At 53.2% G+C, this 18586-nt stretch overlaps 1 protein-coding gene across 1 annotated transcript; it reads right to left on the reverse strand.

Moving 5' to 3' along the window:
- Positions 1-923: 923 nt before the first annotated feature.
- On the reverse strand, positions 924-17748 carry ASB4 (ankyrin repeat and SOCS box containing 4). Its single transcript, XM_029071317.2, has 5 exons — positions 17414-17748; positions 13323-13622; positions 6363-6853; positions 2908-3021; positions 924-1177 (listed from the first exon to the last, which is right to left on the reverse strand). The coding sequence occupies exons 1-5, from the start codon at positions 17574-17576 to the stop codon at positions 986-988; spliced, it is 1260 nt and encodes a 419-aa protein (XP_028927150.1). The 5' UTR covers positions 17577-17748; the 3' UTR covers positions 924-985.
- Between the last annotated feature and the right edge of the window lie 838 nt (positions 17749-18586).

Genomic DNA, 18586 nt, shown 5'->3' on the forward strand with positions numbered 1-18586 from the left:
CAATAACCGTTCTCCTTCCTACTTAGACTGTGACCCCAACACGGGAGACCCCGACGTGGGAGAGGGACTGTGTCAGACCTGAATCTGCCCCGGCGCTTAGTAGAGTGCTCGGCACACAGTAAGCATCCGGCGAATTGTTATTAAGTGCCGTCCAGTCGTTTCTGATTCGTAGCGACTCTATGGAAATATGATCTCCAGAACGTCCCGTCCTCTGCCATAACCCGCAACCTTTCTAACGGTTCCTCCGGTATCGTCGTTACGGTCTCTATCCATCTAGGGGCTTGGTCTGCCTCTTCCACGTTTTCCCTGGACTTTTCCTAACACCAGCGTCTTCTCCATTAGTCCTCCTGATGACGGGTCCAAAATGTGCTCATCTAAATCTAGTCCTGCGGCCTTCCAAAGACCACTTTGGCTTAATTTGCCCCCGAAATCCACTTTGTTTCTCGGGCAGTCGCAAAAGCCTTCTCCAACACCCCATTTCAAAAGAATCGATGCTCTTTCTAGCACGGCGGAGTGGCGAGAGCGCCGGCCTGGGAGTCAGAAGGTCGTGGGTTCTAATCCCGGCTCCGCCGCTTGTCTGCTGTGTGACCTTGGGCAAGTCACTTCACTTCTCTGGGCCTTAGCTACCCCATCTGTAAAATGGGGATTGAGACTGTGAGCCCCATGTGGGACTGGGACCGTGTCCAACCTGATTTGCCTGTCTCCACCCCAGCGCTTAGTACGGTGCCTGGCACACAGTAAGCGCTTACCAATACCAGGATTACTATTATTACTATCTCAGTGTTTGGAACAGTGCTTGACGCACAGTAAGCGCTTAACAAATACCCTTCTTATTATTATCCTGTTTTTTTCACCGTCCAGCTTTCGGATCTGTACACTGTCACTGGAAACACCGTAGAATTGCCACGATTAATATTATTATTACCCCACTCTCGGACCCCCACCCCCCAGGCCCCCGGCCCCGGCCGGGCGGACGTGCAGGACTTCAGTAGATCACGCCCTGGGGCTCCAGCAGCAGGTACTGCTTGAGGGTGGCGGGCAGGGTCAGGGTGGGCACGACTCTCTGGCAGTGACGCTGCAGGGCCTGGCGTATGGCGCAGCGTGCCAGGTGCAGGAGGGAACGCGGCGAGTGGCGGGTGCACACGGCGAAGAGCGAGCGGTAGAACTCCCCGTGCTTCTGCAAGACAACCGGCAAGACCACGCCGTTACCCCCGGCCTGGAGGGGCTGACCGGGGGTGGGGAGGACGGGGATCCGGGGATGGGGGCATCCGGAGACCGGGGCTGGGGGGGGGGCCGGCCGGGGACTGGGCCATGGGGGCATCGGGGTGGGGAATGTGCCTGTTTAGCGTTGTATTGTCCTCTCCCAAGCTCTGCACAGCGCTCTGCACACAGTCAGCGCTCAATAAATACAATTGAATGAACCAGGAGACCAGAGTCAGGGGCACATCTGGAGCTCTGAGGATGGAGTTGCCTGGAGACCAAGGGTGGGGGGCATCTGGAAACTGGGGGAGGGGGCCATCCAGAAACTGGGGGTGGGGGCATCTGGAGACTGGGAGTAGGGGACATCTCCTCTGTAAAATGGGGATTAAATCCTATTACCTTCTACTAAGACTGTGAGCCCCACGTAGGACATCTGGGTACTGGGAGAGGACATCTGGATACTGGGAGAGGGGAGCACCCGGAGACCAGGGATGGGGGGCATCCAGAGACCGGGGAAGGGGGGCATCCAGAGACTAGAGGTGGGGGCCGTCTGGAGACTGGGGTACGGGAGCCTCCAGAGACCCGAGGATGGGGGCATCTGGCCCCCTGGGATGGGGGCATCCGGAGACCAGGGGAATGAGGGCATTGGAGTCCCAGAAGAGGGACGGAGTCCACGGTCTCTTGGTGGGGGATGGGTGGAGGGACGAGTACCGGGGCCTTCTCTCCATCGCCTCATAGTTAATATCAGTCATTTATTGATTTCTACTCATGTCTGTCCCCCCCTCTAGACTCTAAGCTCGTTTTGGGCAGGAAAAGTGCCTGCTTATTGTTCTAGTGTACTTTCCCGAGCACTTCTACAGTGCTCTGCACACAGTAAATGCTCAATAAATACGATTGACTGACTATCTGACTAGTTAATGATTTGATTCTAAGAGGGAGATGGTTGAAGGAGGTGGGAGGCACTGGAGACAGGTTCGGGGATGAATCCAACCCCTCTCGTCCCGTATCGATAAATCCATGATATTTAATAATAATGTTGGTATTTGTTAAGCGCTTACTATGAGCAGAGTACTGTTCTAAGCGCTGGGGTAGATACAGGGTAATCAGGTCGTCCCACGTGAGGCTCACAGTTAATCCCCATTTTACAGATGAGGTAACTGAGGCACAGAGAAGTCAAGTGACTTGCGCACAGTCACACAGCTGACAAGTGCATTGTTCTTGTCTGTCCGTCTCCCCCGATTAGACCGTAAGCCCGTCAAAGGGCAGGGACTGTCTCTATCTGTTACCTATTTGTACATTCCAAGCGCTTAGTACAGTGCTCTGCACATAGTAAGCGCTCAATAAATACTATTGAATGAATGAATGAAGTGGCAGAGCGGGGATTAGAACCCATGACGTCTAACGCCCAAGCCCGGGCTCTTTCCACTGAGCCACGCCGCTTCTCATTTACTGAGCACTCACTACGTGCAGAGCACTGTACTAACCCTCTATTCCCAGGTCCCTCCGGGGCACTTTGCTTCCTCCAGGTTTGGGCTCCACCCCCCCCAGCACCATGCCCCCCCAGCTCCATGCCCCCCAACTATGGCCTTTCAGTGTGCCAGGGGCCCAGAAGGGGAGACGGGGTGCGGGGGGAAGGATTGTGTGTGCCAATTTGCCACCCCTTCCCGTCACCCCCACGGGATCGCGTGGGAGGGGAACGAGGCGTACTTCCAAGCTAGACTCGGGAATGGCCGATTTCCACTTGGCCGTCCACGCGATGTGCTCGTAAGTGTTGACCACAACTTCCACTGCTCTTGGACAAGCGTGGCAGGCCTGCAGCACCTGAGAGACAGACAGAGACAGAGAGACGGAGAGATAGAGAGCATTTGGTTCTCCTTTCTCTTGGAATCGCCGCCCCCCTCGCAGTCAGTCAAGTGCTCTGCCATGCGCTTCCATCACGAGTTCCAAGGCTTCAGGAAGCCAGGTTTACCTCAGATGTATCCCTGACACTGGGGATTCATTTGGTCAAGCGTATTTATTGAGCGTTTTCTGTGCGCAGAGCACTACCCTAAGCTCTTGGGAGAGGGGATCCTCCTCCAGGAGGCCTTCCCAGGCTAAGCCCTCCCTCTCCCTCTGCTCCTCCTCCCCTCCCCATTCCCCGCACTCCCTTCTTCTACTCTTCCCCCTTCCCCTCCCCACAGCACCTGTGCATAGTTGTATATATTATTTATTCCTCTATTTATTTTGTTAATGATGTGTATAGATCTATGATTCTATTTATCTTGATGATATCGATGCCAGATTACTTGTTTTGTTTTGTCGTCTGTCTCCCCCGTTTAGCCTGTGAGCCCGTCGTTGGGCAGGGATCGTCTCTATCTGATGCCAAATTGTACATTCCAAGCGCTTAGTGCGGTGCTCTGCACATAGTAAGCGCTCAATAAATACGACTGAATGAATGAATTGGGAGAGTACCATAGAACGATAAACACGACAATAAACTCTTGAGGGATACGATAGTTGGTAGACGTGATCTTTGCCCCCGAGAAGCGACGGGAAGCAGCAGGGCGTAGTGGTTAGAGCCCGGGCCTGGGAATCAGAAGGTCACGGGTTCTAATGCCGGCTCCGCCACTTGCCTGCTGTGTGACCTTGGGGAGGTCACTTCACTTCACCTCAGTTCCTTCATGTGTAAAACGGGGATGAAGACTGTGAGCCCCGTGTGGGTCTGGGACTGGGTGCGACCTGATTAGCTTGTATCTACCCCAGGGCTTAGAACAGTGTTTGACACATAGCGAGCACTTTACCGAAACCTTTATCATCATTTTTACCATTACAGTCAAATGGATGTATTCATTCGTTCATTCAATCGTATTTATTGTGTGCTTACTGTGTGCAAAGCATTGGACTAAGCGCTTGGAAAGTACAGTTCGGCAACAGATAGAGACAATCCCTACCCAACAGCCAGCGGGCTCACAGTCTCTGAGCACTTGGGAGAGAATAATAGTGTTAGTAAACGATAATAATAATAATGTTAGTATTTGTTAAGCGCTTACTATGTGCAGAGCACCATTCTAAGCGCTGGCTAGATACAGGGTAATCGGGTTGTCCCACGTGGGGCTCACAGTCTTCATCCCCATTTGACAGATGAGGTCACTGAGGTCCAGAGAAGTTAAGTTGGTATTTGTTAAGCGCTTACTAGGTGCCGAGCACTGTTCTAAGCACTGGGGTAGACACAGGGGAATCAGGTTGTCCCACGTGGGGCTCACAGTCTTAATCCCCATTTTACAGATGAGGTGACTGAGGCACAGAGAAGTTAAGTGACTCGCCCAAAGTCACACAGCCGACAAGTGGCCGAGCCGGGATTCGAACCCATGAACTCTGACTCCAAAGCCCGTGCTCTTTCCACTGAGCCACGCTGCCACAGTCACACAGCTGACAAGTGGCAGAGTGGGGGTTCGAACTCGTGACCTCCGACTCCCAAGCCCGGGCTCTTTCCATTGAGCCACGCTGCTTCCTGCCTTCATGGATCTGACAGTCTACTATGAGCGGAGCACTTTCTGAGCACCTGGGGGAGAAGAATAGAGTTAGCAGCTATGACCTTTGCCCTCAAGGACTTAAAGTCCCATGGGGGAGACAAACACCCAAGAGTTTAGGGAAAGGAGGAAGATGAGAAGGGGAAGGGGGAGATGTGGATGTGTTACCGTAGAAACGGTACTGGGTGTCAGTCGCTGGGGACAAAAGTTCGGGGAGCAGTTGTGAGGTCTGGAGAGTTGAGGTGCTAGTTAGGAGGAAAAAAAAAATCAGTACATCCATCGATGGTATTTATTGAGTTCTCTCTGAGTGCGGCGCGCTGCTCTAAGCACTTGGGAGAAGAGAAATGGTTCAGGAAAGGCCTCCTGGAAGATGGGGAACCTGGGATGGGTTTGAAGACGGGCGGAGATGTGGCTGCCACGACTGGTGTCCTTATAACAATAGAGAAGCGGTGTGGCTCACTAGAAAGAGCTCAGGGAGTCCGCGGAGGTGGGTTCTAATCACGGCTCTGCCACTTGTCTACTGTGTGACCTTGAGCAAGACACTTAACTTCTCTGGGCCTCAGTTACCTCCTCTGTAAAATGGGGATTAAGACTGTGAGCTGCATGTGGGACAACCTGAGTACCTGGTATCTACCCCAGTGCTTAGAACAGTGCTCAGCACATAGTAAGTGCTTAACAAATACCATAATAAATGATAATAATAATGATAGTAGTTGTTAAGCACTTACTATGCGTCAAGCACTGTTCTCCGTGCTGGGATGGATACAAGCTAATCGGGTTGGACACAGTTCCTGTCCCACACGGGGCTCACGGTCTTAACCCCCATTTTCCTGATGGGGGAACTGAGACTCAGAGAAGAGAAGTGATTTGTCCAAGGTCACTCAGCCAACAAGTGGTGGAGCCGGACTTAGAACCCAGGTCCTCTGACTCCCAGAGGCTCAACCCGCTACATCACGCTATTTCTCATCTGCTCTCAAAGGTCAAGTGTTGGGTGGGAAATGAGACCCTCCGGGAGACCGCAAGCTTGTCGTGGGCAGGGAATGTGTCTGTTTATTGTTCTTTTGTCCTCTCCCAAGCGCTTAGTACGGTGCTCTGCACACAGTAAGTGCTCAATAAATCCGACTGAATGAATATTGACCTTTCCCAAGCACTTAGTTCAGTGCTCTGAGCACAGTAAGTGCTCAATAAATGCTAATGCTAATAAATGCTAACTTTCTCACCGTGCCTCGATCCCGTCTATCTGGCCGCCAGCCCCTTGCCCGCATCCTGCCTCTGGCCTGGAGCTCTCTCCCTCTTCATATCCGACAGACGACGGCTCCTCTCCCACCTTCAAAGCTTTATGGGAAGGCCCATCTCCTCCAAGAAGCCTCCCCTGACTGCGCCTTCCTTCCCTCTTCTCCCTTCTGCGTCACCCTGACTCGAGCCCCACCCTGACTTTTATCCTTCCCCCTTCCAGCCCCACACCACTTAGGTCCGTATCCATCATTTATTGATTTCCCTTACTGTCTCTAGACTGTAAGCTCACTGCGGGCAGGGAACGTGTCCGCTTCTTTTCGCACCGTACTCTCCAAGCGCGTCGTACAGTGTTCCGCACACAGCGGGCGCTCAACGAATACGGTTGAACGAAGGAACGAGGACGCGTGGGCGGCTCACCTTGTGGAAGTGCGGGGGGTAGATCCGGGCGGCCCCGTGGTTGAGCAGCAGCTGGCAGCAGAGCTCGGGCCTCCCCGCCGGCCTGACGGAGGACACCTTGAGCACGTACTGGATGGGGGCGCAGCCGTTGACGTCCAGGAGGTTGGGCTCGGCCCCGGCCTCCAGCATCATGCGCAGGAGCACGTGGTCGCAGTTCCAGGCGGCCTTGTGCAGGGGCGACTTGAAATCCTCGTCGCGGGCGTTGACGGCCGCCTTGGCGTCCAGCAGCAGCCGGCAGGCCAGGCGGTGCTCCGAACTGTAGTCCTGCTCCTTGAAGCGCAGGGCCCAGTGGGTGGCCAGGGCCAGCGGGGTCTCCAGGTGGGCGTTGAGGCTGTCCACCAGGGCCCCGTGCTCCATGTAGAAGGACACCAGGTCCGGCAGGCCGCAGCGGGCCGCCGTGTGCAGGGGCGTCTCCTCGTCCTGGTTGTTCGACTTCAGGTTCACGCAGGCCCCTGGCGAGGAGAGGCCACGGGATTTGACCGCCCACCCGTCGTCCCCTCCTTCCTCCTCGCTAGCGCTATCCCCGTTCTGGCTTTTATTATCTCCCCACCAGCGGCGCCCTCCCTTTCTCCACCTTCACGGCCACGGCCGTGGCCGTCTCCGTTATCGCTCTCCGACGGCTCCCATCATCGGAACGGGGCCCGGCACGTGGGAAGCGCTTAATGGAGCCCGTGATTATAATTATTCTTCTCTCCTTTATCGTCGCCGTTAGCATCGCCGTCACTATCACCCTCACTGCCATCCTCACCACGGCTTAGTGGAAAGAGCCTGGGCTTGGGAGTCAGAGATCGTGGGTTCTAATCCCGGCTCCGTTTCTTGTCGGCTATGTGACTTTGGGCAAGTCACTTCACTTCTCTGGGCCTCAGTGACCTCATCTGGAAAATGGGGATTAAGTCTGTGAGCCCCACGCGGGACATGATAGTTACATGACTGTCCCCAACCTCCAGGAGGCCTTCCCTGACTGCACCCTCCTTACTTCTTCTCCCACTCCCTTTTGCGTCTCCCTGACTCGCTTCCTTTCTTCATCCCCTCTCCCAGCCCCACACCACTTCTGTCTAGATCCGTCATTTATTGATGTCTATACATGTCAGAATCAGTGTGGCTTAGCGGAAAGACCCCGGGCTTGGGAGTCAGAGGTTGTGGGTTCTAATCCCGCCTCTGCCCCTTGTCAGCTGGGTGACTTTGGGCAAGTCACTTCACTTCTCTGTGCCTCAGTGACCTCATCTGTAAAATGGGGATGAAGACTGTGAGCCCAACGTGGGACAACCTGATTACCTTGTATCTATCCCTATGCCAGAACAGCGCTTGGCATATAGTAAGCACTTAACAAATACCATTATTACTATTATTATTATTATTATGTCCATCTCCCCCTCTAGACTGTAAGCTCATTGTGGGCGGGGATTGTGTCTGTTTATTCTTGTGCTGTCCTCTCCCAAGTGCTTAGTAGAGGGCTCTGCACACAGGAAGTGCTAAATAAATATGATCGAATGAATGAATGAATGGCTTAGTGGAAAGAGCCCCGGCTTGGAAGTCAGAGGCCGTGGGCTCTAATCCCACCTCCACCCCTTGTCAACTGTGTGACCTTGGGCAAGTCACTTCACTTCTCTGTGCCTCAGTGGCCTCATCTGTAAAATGGGGATGAAGACTGTGAGCCCCACGTGGGACAACCTGATGACCCTATATCTACCCCAGCACTTAGAACAGCAAATATCAACATTATTATTATTATTAAGAACAACTGTCCCTTCCATCCCAGCGGAACTCATAATATCTCGGCTGGATTACTGTGTCAGCCTTCTCGCTGACCCCCCTTCCTCCTGTCTCTCCCCACTCCAGTCTATTCTTCCTTCCGCTGCCCGGCTCATCTTCCTGCAGAAACGCTCTGGGCCTGTCACTCCCCTCCTTAAAAACCTCCAGAGGTTGCCCATCCACCTCTGCACGAAACAAAAACTCCTCACTCTGGCTTCAAGACTGTCCATCCCCTCGCCCCCTCCTACCTCACCTCCCTTCTCTCTTTCTACCGCCCACCCCGCACGCTCCGCTCCTCCGTCGCCCACCTCCTCACCGTCCCCCGTTCTCGCCCGTCCCGCCGTCGACCCCTGGCCCACGTCCTCCCACTGACCTGGAACGCCCTCCCTCCTCACCTCCTCAAAACTAACTCTCTTCCCCTCTTCAAAGCCCTACCTCCTCCAAGAGGCCTTCCCAGACTGAGCTTCCCCTTTTCCCTCAGCTCCTTCTGCTCCCTCTCTGCTCCCCCTTCGCCTCCCCTCAGCTAAGGCCCCTTTCCCTCTGCTCCTCCCCCTCTCCCTTCCCCTCTCCAGCACTGTGCTCATTTGTATATATTTTTATTCCCCTATTTATTTTGTTAATGAGGTGTCCGGTGTCCATCCCTTCATTCTATTTCTCATGATTGTGTAGTCTTGTTTTTGTCCGTCCATCTCCCCTGATTAGACTGTAAGCCCGTTATTGGGCAGGGATCGTCTCTCTCTGTTGCCGAAGTGTATAGTCCAAGCGCTTAATCCAGTGCTCTGCACATAGTAAGCGCTCAATAAATACCATTGAATGAATGAATGAATGAATGAATGAGCTGTTCCTCAGTTTGGAACAACAGCGCCATCACCTGGCCCAGACGATGCATGACCTCATCGCCCCCTCCCCACCCTCCTCCATCCTCTTCCCACCCTCTCATTCATTCATTCATTCATTCATTCAATCGTATTTACTGAGCGCTTCCTATGTGCAGAGCACTGTCCTAAGCGCTGAGAATGAAAGGTTCCCCTCCTCCCGCCCCCACACCTTCCAGAAGCCTGTGAAGTGGGGTGACTCCATCACCCCCATTCCCTCTTATTCTCAGCTGGTCCCCCCTGCTCTCCACTCCAGCTCCAGCCTGTCCTCCTTCTCTTCCCCCTTCTTCAAACCTCACTGAAGGCCCATCTCCTCCCAGAGGATTTTATTCATTCAATAGTATTTATCGAGCGCTTACTATGTGCAGAGCAGTGTACTAAGCGCTTAGCTTCCCTGACTGCACCCTCCTTTCCTCTTCTCCTCCTCCCTTCCAAGTCGCCCTGACTGGCTCCCTTTCTTCATCCCCCCCCGTCCCAGCCCCACACCACTTATGTCCACATCTCTCATTTATTTATTTCTATTTATGTCTGTCTTCCCTTCTAGATCGCTAACTTGAGGTGGAAGCAGCGTGGCTTAGTGACAAGAGCCCGGGCCTAGGAATCAGAGGAGGTGGGTTCTAATCCCGCCTCCGCCACTTGTCAGCTGCGTGACCTTGGGCCAGTCGCTTCACTTCTCTGGGCCTCAGTTACCTCATCTGGAAAATGGGGATTAAAAGTGTGAGCCACACATGGGACAACCTGATTACCCTGTATCCACCCCAGTGCTTAGAACAGTGCTTGGCACATAACTGTGAGCCTGTCGTTGGGCAGGGATGGTCTCTGTTGTCGAATTGTCCATTCCAAGCACTTAGTCCAGTGCTCTGCACATAGTAAGGGCTCAATAAATACTATTGAATGAATGAATAGGAAGCACTTAACAAATACCATTATTATTATTACTGTGGGCAGGGAATGGGTCTGTTAATTGTTCTGTTGGACTCTTCCAGGGGCTTAGTACAGTGCTCTGCACGCAGTAAGCGCTCAATAAATTCGACGGAATGAATGACTGACTGTTCCCACTCTAAGTCAATGTCAGACTTTTTTTAGGACAGTCAAGCAGACAGAGCAGTGTATTGGATGCCTATTGGATGAAAAGGAGCGTGGCCTCCTGGCTAGACTTGGCAGTCACATTCCTTGCCAACAGAGGGTAATAATAATTTTGGTATTTGTTAAGCGCTTACTATGTGCTGAGCACTGTTCTAAGCGCTGGGGTAGAAACAGGGTAATGAGGTTGTCCCACGTGGGGCTCACAATCTTCATCCCCATTTCACAGTTGAGGTAACTGAGGCACCGAGAAGTTAAGTGACTTGCCCAAGGTCACACAGCTTACAAAACTCCTCTCTACTCTGGGCCTGGTGGGGAACAAGCTTAAACAGCACAAAGTCTGAAATGTAGAGATATTTCGGTAAACCTGGAATTTTACCATTGTCTACTCGTTCAGTCTGTCACAGGTAGGCCTAAATTGAGCACCCCTGGGTGCAGTGCATTGTGCTCAACGCTGGGGAAAAGGCAAGAGACACAGCGTGGCTTAGTGGAAAAAACCCGGGCTTGGGAGTCGGAGGTCACGGGTTCTAATCCCGGCTCTGCCACTTGTCAGCTGGGTGACTTTGGGCAAGTCACTTCACTTCTCTGTGCCTCAGTTCCCTCATCTGTAAAATGGGGTGAAGACCGTGCGCCCCACGTGGGACAACCTGCTTATCTTGTATCTCCCCCAGTGCTTAGAACAGTGCTCGGTACCAGCATCATCATTATTATTATTATGTCCCGCCTTCATACAGTTTACCCTCTAAATCTGCTTCTTTTTACACTACCCTTACTGCTGGCTATAAAAGCTGTCATCTCAGTATCATCGATGTAATAAACCTCATTAATTTGGAAGCTACAAACTCCGAATACTGAGTGGTCTCGAGAAAGCAGCTTTGCCTGGCGGAAACAGCTCAGGCCTGGGAGTCAGAGGACTTGCGTTCTACTCCCAGTTCTGCCGTTTCCCTGCTGTGTGACCTTGGGCGAGTTATTTCACTTCCCCTATTCTGCAGTCTCTTCCTCTGCAATACGGGAAATCAATTCCTGTTCTCTCTCCACCTTGAATGTGAGTCCCCCGTGAGACAGGGACTATGTCCGGACCTGATTATCTTGTATCAACTCCAATACTTAGCCCAGTGCTTGGAACATAGTAGGAGCCTAGTGGATAGAACACGGGCCTGGGAGTCAGAAGGTCGTGGTTTCTAATCCTGGCTCTGCCACTTGTCAGCTGTGTGACTGTGGGCAAGTCACTTCACTTCTCTGTGCCTCAGTGACCTCATCTGGAAAATGGGGATTAACTGTGAGCCTCACGTGGGACACCCTGATTACTCTGTATCTTCCCCAGCGCTTAGAACAGTGCTCTGCACATAGTAAGGGCTTAACAAATACCAACATTTTTATCATTATTAATCCCGATTCCGCCACTTCTCTGGTGGGTGACCCTGGGCAAGTCACTTCACTTCTCTGTGCTTCAGTTGCCTCATCTGTAAAATGGGGATGGAGACTGTGAGCCCCACTTGGGACAGGGACTGTGTCCAACCCGATTTCCATGGATCTACCCCAGAGCTTAATACAGTGACTGGCCTATGGTATGCGCTTAACAAATATCATAATAATAATAATTATTATAAAAATATTCAGGACACGTCACCCCTCTCCTCAAAAATCTCCAGGGGTTGCCCATCCACTTCTCATCTTTGGCTCTTAAGCTGATAAATCCCCTCGCCCCCTCTTACCTCACCTCGATTCTGTCCTTCTCCAACCCAGGCCGCACACTCCGCTCCTCGGGTGCCGCGAACCTTCTCCCTGGGCCTCCAGCTCTCCTGTCCCGCCGTTGACCCCTGACCCGCGTCCTGCCCCCGGCCCGGAACTCCCTCCCTCCTCAAATCCCACAGACAACCACTCTCCCCCTATTCAAAGCCTTACTGAAGGCCCGTCTCCTCCAAGAGGCCTTCCCTGACTAAGCCCCACTTTTCCTCAACTCCCACTCCCTTCTGCGTCGCCCTGACTTCCTCCCTTTGTTCTCCCCAACTCCCCAGCCCCACACCACTTATGTCCATATCTGTCATCTTGCTTATTTGCGTTGAGAACTCTCTCCCTCGCTCTACACTGTTTGTGATCTTGACTGCGAGCAGGGAATGTGACTGTTAATTGTTGTATCGTACTTTCCCAAGGGCTCTGCACACGATAAGCGCTCAGTGTGGCTCAGTGGAAAGAGCTCGGGCTTGGGAGTCAGAGGTCATGGGTTCTAATCCCCGCTCTGACACTTGTCAGCTGACTGTGGGCAAGTTACTTCACTTCTCTGGGCCTCAGTTATTTCATCTGGAAAATGGGGATTAAGAGGGTGAGCCCCATGTGAGACACCCTGATAACCTTTTATCCCCCCACCAGTGCTTAGAACAGTGCTTTGCACATAGTAAGCGCTTCACAAATGCCATCATTACTGTTATTAATAATAAATATGATGGAATGAATGTCGGGGACTGTGTCCAACCCAATTTGCTTGAGTCAACTCCAGCACTTAATACAGTGCCTGGCATATAGTGAGCACTTAAGAAATGCCACTGTTATTAATATCATTATTACAGAGCTCTGCATGGAGAAAAATAATAAGGAATAAAATAATGATGGAATTTGTTAAGCTCTTACTATGTGCCAAGCACTGTTCTAAGCCCTGGGGTAGATACAAGGTAGTCAGGTTGCCCCACATGAGGCTCACAGTCTCCACCCCCACTTTGCAGATGAGGTAACTGAGGCCCAGAGAAGTGAAGTGACTTGCCCGAGGTCACCCAGCTGACAAGGGAGGAGGGATTGGAACCAACGACCTTCTGACTTCCAGGCCCATGCCGGATCCGCTACGCCATGCTGCTTCTCTAGGCACCCAGTACAGAGCTCTGAATTCAGTAGGCGCCCATCACAGCCTTTGGCGGCCAGTCCGTACGGCCGATAGGGTCACGGATGCAGACTGTCCCTATAGGTGGGCCCGTAACTCCTTACTGAGCCCAGAAGGATCCAGGAAGTTGAAAAATCTGAAGTCCCGGGACCCGGGCCTATCCCCGGCCAGGCCCAGCTCCCCAACCCCGACACGACCCCCAAACCCAGCCCGGCTCCCTGGGCCCGGCCCTCAGCCCCTGACCCTCAAGTCCCCGAGTCCAGTTCCCTGCCCCCGGCCTCCCGGCCCCGACCTCCAGCCCCCCGAGCCCAGTTTTCGGTTCTCGGCGGGCAGACTGACCCCTCCAGACGAGCTGCTTGGCGCAGGGCACGGAGCTGGGGGCGGTGCAGGTGTGCAGCGGGGCCAGGCCGGCCAGGGAGAAGCGGTCCGGCAGGGCCCCGTGGTCGCAGAGGACCTGGACGCAGTCGGCGTTGGCCACGCGGCAGGCCACGTGCAGGGGGGTCTTGCCGTTGGGTTGGCAGTTGGCGGCGGCTCGGTGGGCGAGCAGCAGACGCAGGCTCTCCACGTGGCCCAGCAGCACGGCCAGGTGGACGCCAGTGGCCCAGGAACACTTCAGCTTGTCGCTCGGCAACCAGTGTCCTGACAAGGCCCGAGGCCCGCTAGACCCGGACCCCCGGGCCCTCGGACTCCCGGACCCGGGACCCCGCACCCCGAACCCTCTCCCCGACCCGGGCTCCCCCCCGGCGGCCCCCCACCCCCCGCCCAACCGTCGGCCCCCCACCCCCCGCCCAACCGTCGGCCCCTGACCCGCATCTCCTCCGGCCCACTGTCCACCGCCAGACCTTCCATCACCACACGTGCTCACATTGCACACACTGCACACCCACATGTGCACACTCACACATCCCACTCACACACACACACACACACACACTTACACGTACCGCTCACACATGCCATTCACACATATACATGAGCGCAGTCACACGTGCCAATCACACATTCACACACCGTCACGCACAGACACACACATTCTCACACTTATTCACATTATTCATACACTTCCTCATAAACACACACATTCACTCACGCACAAATACATACACATCTTCTCCCAAACACTTACGCCCCAACCACTCACACCCTCACTCATACACACATATTCAGTCATATATACACACGTTCACACACTCACTCACACATTCACATACACACACTTTCCCACACATACTCACATTTATACACACGCACTCATTCACATTCCCTCATATTCACTCATACACATTCACTCATGTACACACATAGTCACAGACTCACTCAAATTCTCCCGCCACACACACACAAACTCACATTTCCACACACATCCTCACACTTCCACACACACATGCTGACTTATAAAACCACATTCATTCATTCATTCAATCGTATTTATTTGCCTATCAACCTTGGCATGAAGCAGAAACTCCTCACTCTTGGCTTCAGAGACGTCCATCCCCTGGCCCCCTCCTACCTCACCTCCCTTCTCTCCTTCTCCATCGCAGCCCACACACTCCACTCCTCTGCTGCTCCTCACCTCCTCACTGGGCCTCGTTCCCGCCCGTCCCACCGTCGACCCCTGACCCCCGTCCTGCCTCCGGCCTGGAACGCCCTCCCTCCTCACCTCCGCCAGACTAACTCTCTTCCCCGCTTCCAAGCCCTACTGACAGCTCACCTCCTCCAGGAGGCCTTCCCTGACTGAGCCCCCCTTTCCCTCTGCCTCCCCTCCCCATTCCCCCTCCTCCCTCCCTCTGCTCTTCGCCCTTCCCCTCCCCACAGCACTTGGGTATATTTGTATATATTATTTCTCTATTCATTTTATTAATGATGTGTATATATCTACTATTCTATTTACCTATTTTGATGGTATTGATACCTATTTGTTTTGTTTTGCTGTCTGTCTCCCCCTTTTAGACTGTGAACCTGTCGTTGGGCAGGGATTGTCTCTATCTGTTCCCGAATTGTACATTCCAAGTGCTTAGTACAGTGCTCTGTACTAAGTCTGCTCCCCGATTAGACTGTAAGCCCGTCAAACGGCAGGGACTGTCTCTATCTGTTGCCGACTTGTCCATCCCAAGCGCTTAGTACAGTGCTCTGCACATAGTAAGCGCTCAATAAATACTATTGAATGAAATACTATTGAATGAAAGTGCTCTGCACACAGTAAGTGCTCAATAAATACAATTGAATGAATGAATTTACAGTAAGTGCTCAATAAATACAATTGAATGAATGAATTTATTGAGCACTTACTCTGTGCAGAGCACTGTTCTAAGCACTCGGGAGAGTACAATACAACGAGAAACAGACACATTTCCTGCCCACAGTGAGTTTACACACACATATTCCCACACACTCGCACACTCCCCCATGCTCACACATTCAGCCATATACTGAGCCCGTCATTGGGCGGGCTCAATCTGCCAAATTGTACATTCCAAGAGCTTACTACAGTGCTCCGCACACAGTAAGTGCAAAATAAATACTATTGAATGAATGAATTCACACACATTCACACTCTCACATTCATTCATTCAAGAGTATGTATTGAGCGCTTACTATGTGCAGAGTACTATACTAAGCGCTTGGAATGTACAATTCACATGCTTACTCATACCCATACATTCACTCATAGAGAAGCAGCGTGGTGCAGTGGAAAGAGCACGGGCTTTGGAGTCAGGGCTCATGAGTTCGAATCCCAGCTCTGCCACCTGTCAGCTGTGTGACTGTGGGCAAGTCACTTAACTTCTCTGTGCCTCAGTTCCCTCATCTGTAAAATGGGGATTAAGACTGTGAGCCCCACGTGGGACAACCTGCTTCCCCTGTGTCTACCCCAGCGCTTAGAACAGTGTTCGGCACATAGTAAGCGCTTAACAAATACCAACATTATTATTATTATTATTATCATACACACACATAGTCACAGACTCATTCATACATTCAAATATGCACCCACATCCCCAATACACTCAGATGCTCCTTCATATACACACACACTCACACACACTTCCCTGCTCCCTCATGCACACAAACACACACACACACACACACACACTCCCACTCATACAGTCCACGCTCACTCATGCCCACCCATTCACTCATATACAGTGCTCTGCACACAGAAAGTGCTCAATAAATACGATTGAATGAATGACTACATCAATATCCAGACTCATACACTCCCATCCCACATATACACTCCCACATACACAGACACACACACACACACACACACACATTTACATGCTCCCTCATCCACACCCACATACCCACACGCTTACACACCCACTCCACCCCCACACTTCAATAGTATTTATTGAGCGCTTACTATGTGCAGAGCACTGTACTAAGCGCTTGGAATGAATAAATCGGCAACAGATAGAGACGGTCCCTGCCCTTTGACGGGCTTACAGTCTAATCGACACACACTCCCACACTTCTACACACCCATTCACTCACATACATAAATATCCACAGACTCACGCATACACTCACATCTCACCCACTTGTACACTCATTCACACACACACACACTCCCACACACTTATACACTCACTCCCACACGCACACTCCCACGCTCACTCATACATTCACATCCCACCCTTCACTCACACGCTCACTCATACTCACATACACCCCTATTCAGTCATATGCACACACATTCGCCCACTCACTGATACCTCTCTCTTTCTCACACACACACACACACACACTCACATGCTAATTCACACACACACACACTCCCACGCTCACTCATACACACCCATTCACTCATATACATAAATAACCGGTCGCCGGGGTCCGCCGTCCCCAGGGCCGGCTTGACAGTGGGCCGCTCTGTGCCCGGGGCCAGTCCCCACTGCCAGGGGATGGGGGGACAAGAGGGCATCCTCTGGGCAGATCTCCTTCCCCTTCCTCACGCCGACCCCTCCTCTAGACCGTGAGCCCGTCACTGGGCAGGGATTGTGTCTATCTGTTGCCGAATTGTCCATTCCAAGCGCTTAGTACAGTGCTCTGCACATAGTAAGCACTCAGTAAATACTATTGAATAAGCATAAGAATAATACCCACAGGCTCACTCATACATTCACATCCCACCCTTCACTCACACGCTCACTCATACTCACATACGCACACATTCAGTCCTATGCACACACATTCGCCCACTCACTGATACACGCTCTCTCTTTTTCTCTCACACACACACACACACACATAAATATCGCTCTGTGAGCCGAGAGGCCAAGGAGGGGCGGACGCTCAGAGAAACGCCAGCTGGTGGGCCCTGGCCGAGCAGGAGCCGGGGGGAGGAGGAGAGAGTTGGGGCCCTTCTGTTGTTGTCTCCATTCCCACCCCTTCCCAGGGATCACCCGCCCACCCGCCATAACCGCTACCTTGCTTATAGGAGGCCAAGATGAGTTGTTCGTCTTCCACCTCAAACACCGTGTCCACGTCCACCAGCCTCTGAGCCAGCATGGCCTGCAGCTTCCCCGTGTCGTTGGCTTCCAGGGCATCGAGGAAAGCTTGCCTGGCCCTGGAGCTCTCCGCCGTCGCCATGGTCCCCTGATCCTCAGAGTGACACCCGCCCTGCCACGATTCACACAAACGCACAAACGCACAAACACACAAGCACCCCGCTACAGGGCTCCTTCCCGCAGCCCAACTGGGAGGACGGGCCGGGGAAGGAGGACGGAGAGCAGCAGGAAGAGGAAGGAGGGAAAGGGAGGAAGAGAAGGAAGGGGAAGAGGAGGGAGAAAGGAGGAGGGGAGGGAGAGGTACAGGAGAGGGAGGAGGAGAAGAGGGGGGGAAGAGAGGAAATAGGAGGAGGAAGGGGAGGAGGAGTGAAACACCATGGAGAAGCAGCAAGCTACAGCAGGCTTTGAGTTGGTGGTCCGGCCCCCTGACCCCAAAGGCACGCGGCTTCGATCTATTTATACAGGGTCAGTCCCAGCAGCTCCTGCTCTGGGCTCTGCTCTGCTGCGTGATCGTCCTCGTGACGCCCGGGGAGGGGACCCTCACCAGATGGAGGAGGGGAAGGCCCGGACGGCGGCCGCGGAACCCCCGGGACCCTTCGGCCACACTCCTGCGGTGGCCCTGGTAGCCGGACAGCCAAGGAGAACGGAGAGGGAGCGTGGCCTAGAGGAGAGAACACCGGCTGGGACTCAGGAGACCTGGGTTCTAGGTCCACCTCTCCCCTTGGCCTGCTGCGTGACCTTGGACAAGTCGCTTGGCCTCTCTGGGCCTCATCTAGAAAGCGGGGAGAAGAGAGGAGTTCTCCCTCCCTATTAGACTGGAAGCCCCATGAGGGGCAGGGACCCTGACCCAGCAGACTATATATTGCATCTGTCCCATTGCTTGACCCCTAATAAGTGCTCAGTAAACACCATAATCAGAGAAGCAATGTGGTCTAGTGGTTAGAGCCCGGGCCTGGGAGTCAGAAAGACCTGGGTTCTAATCCCGGCTCCACCACTTGTCTGCTGTGAGACCTCGGGTGAGTCACTTAACTCCTCTGTGCCCTCGTCTTTAAAATGGGGATTGAGACTGTGAGTCCCACCTGGGACAGGGAC

This window comes from Ornithorhynchus anatinus, chromosome 8, assembly GCF_004115215.2.
Source record: "Ornithorhynchus anatinus isolate Pmale09 chromosome 8, mOrnAna1.pri.v4, whole genome shotgun sequence".
In the NCBI taxonomy this organism is placed as follows: Eukaryota; Metazoa; Chordata; class Mammalia; order Monotremata; family Ornithorhynchidae; genus Ornithorhynchus; species Ornithorhynchus anatinus.

What these genes read in the sequence shown, in the direction of transcription:
- ASB4 (XM_029071317.2), bottom strand. Translation starts at nt 17,576, where the DNA reads ATGGCGACGGCGGAGAGCTCCAGGGCCAGGCAAGCTTTCCTCGATGCC. An exon ending in CTTGGCCTCCTATAAGCAAG is followed by an intron (nt 13,623 to 17,413) that starts GTAGCGGTTATG and finishes GGGCCTTGTCAG; the next exon opens with GACACTGGTTGCCGAGCGAC. An exon ending in ACCCCCCGCACTTCCACAAG is followed by an intron (nt 3,022 to 6,362) that starts GTGAGCCGCCCA and finishes TCTGTCTCTCAG; the next exon opens with GTGCTGCAGGCCTGCCACGC.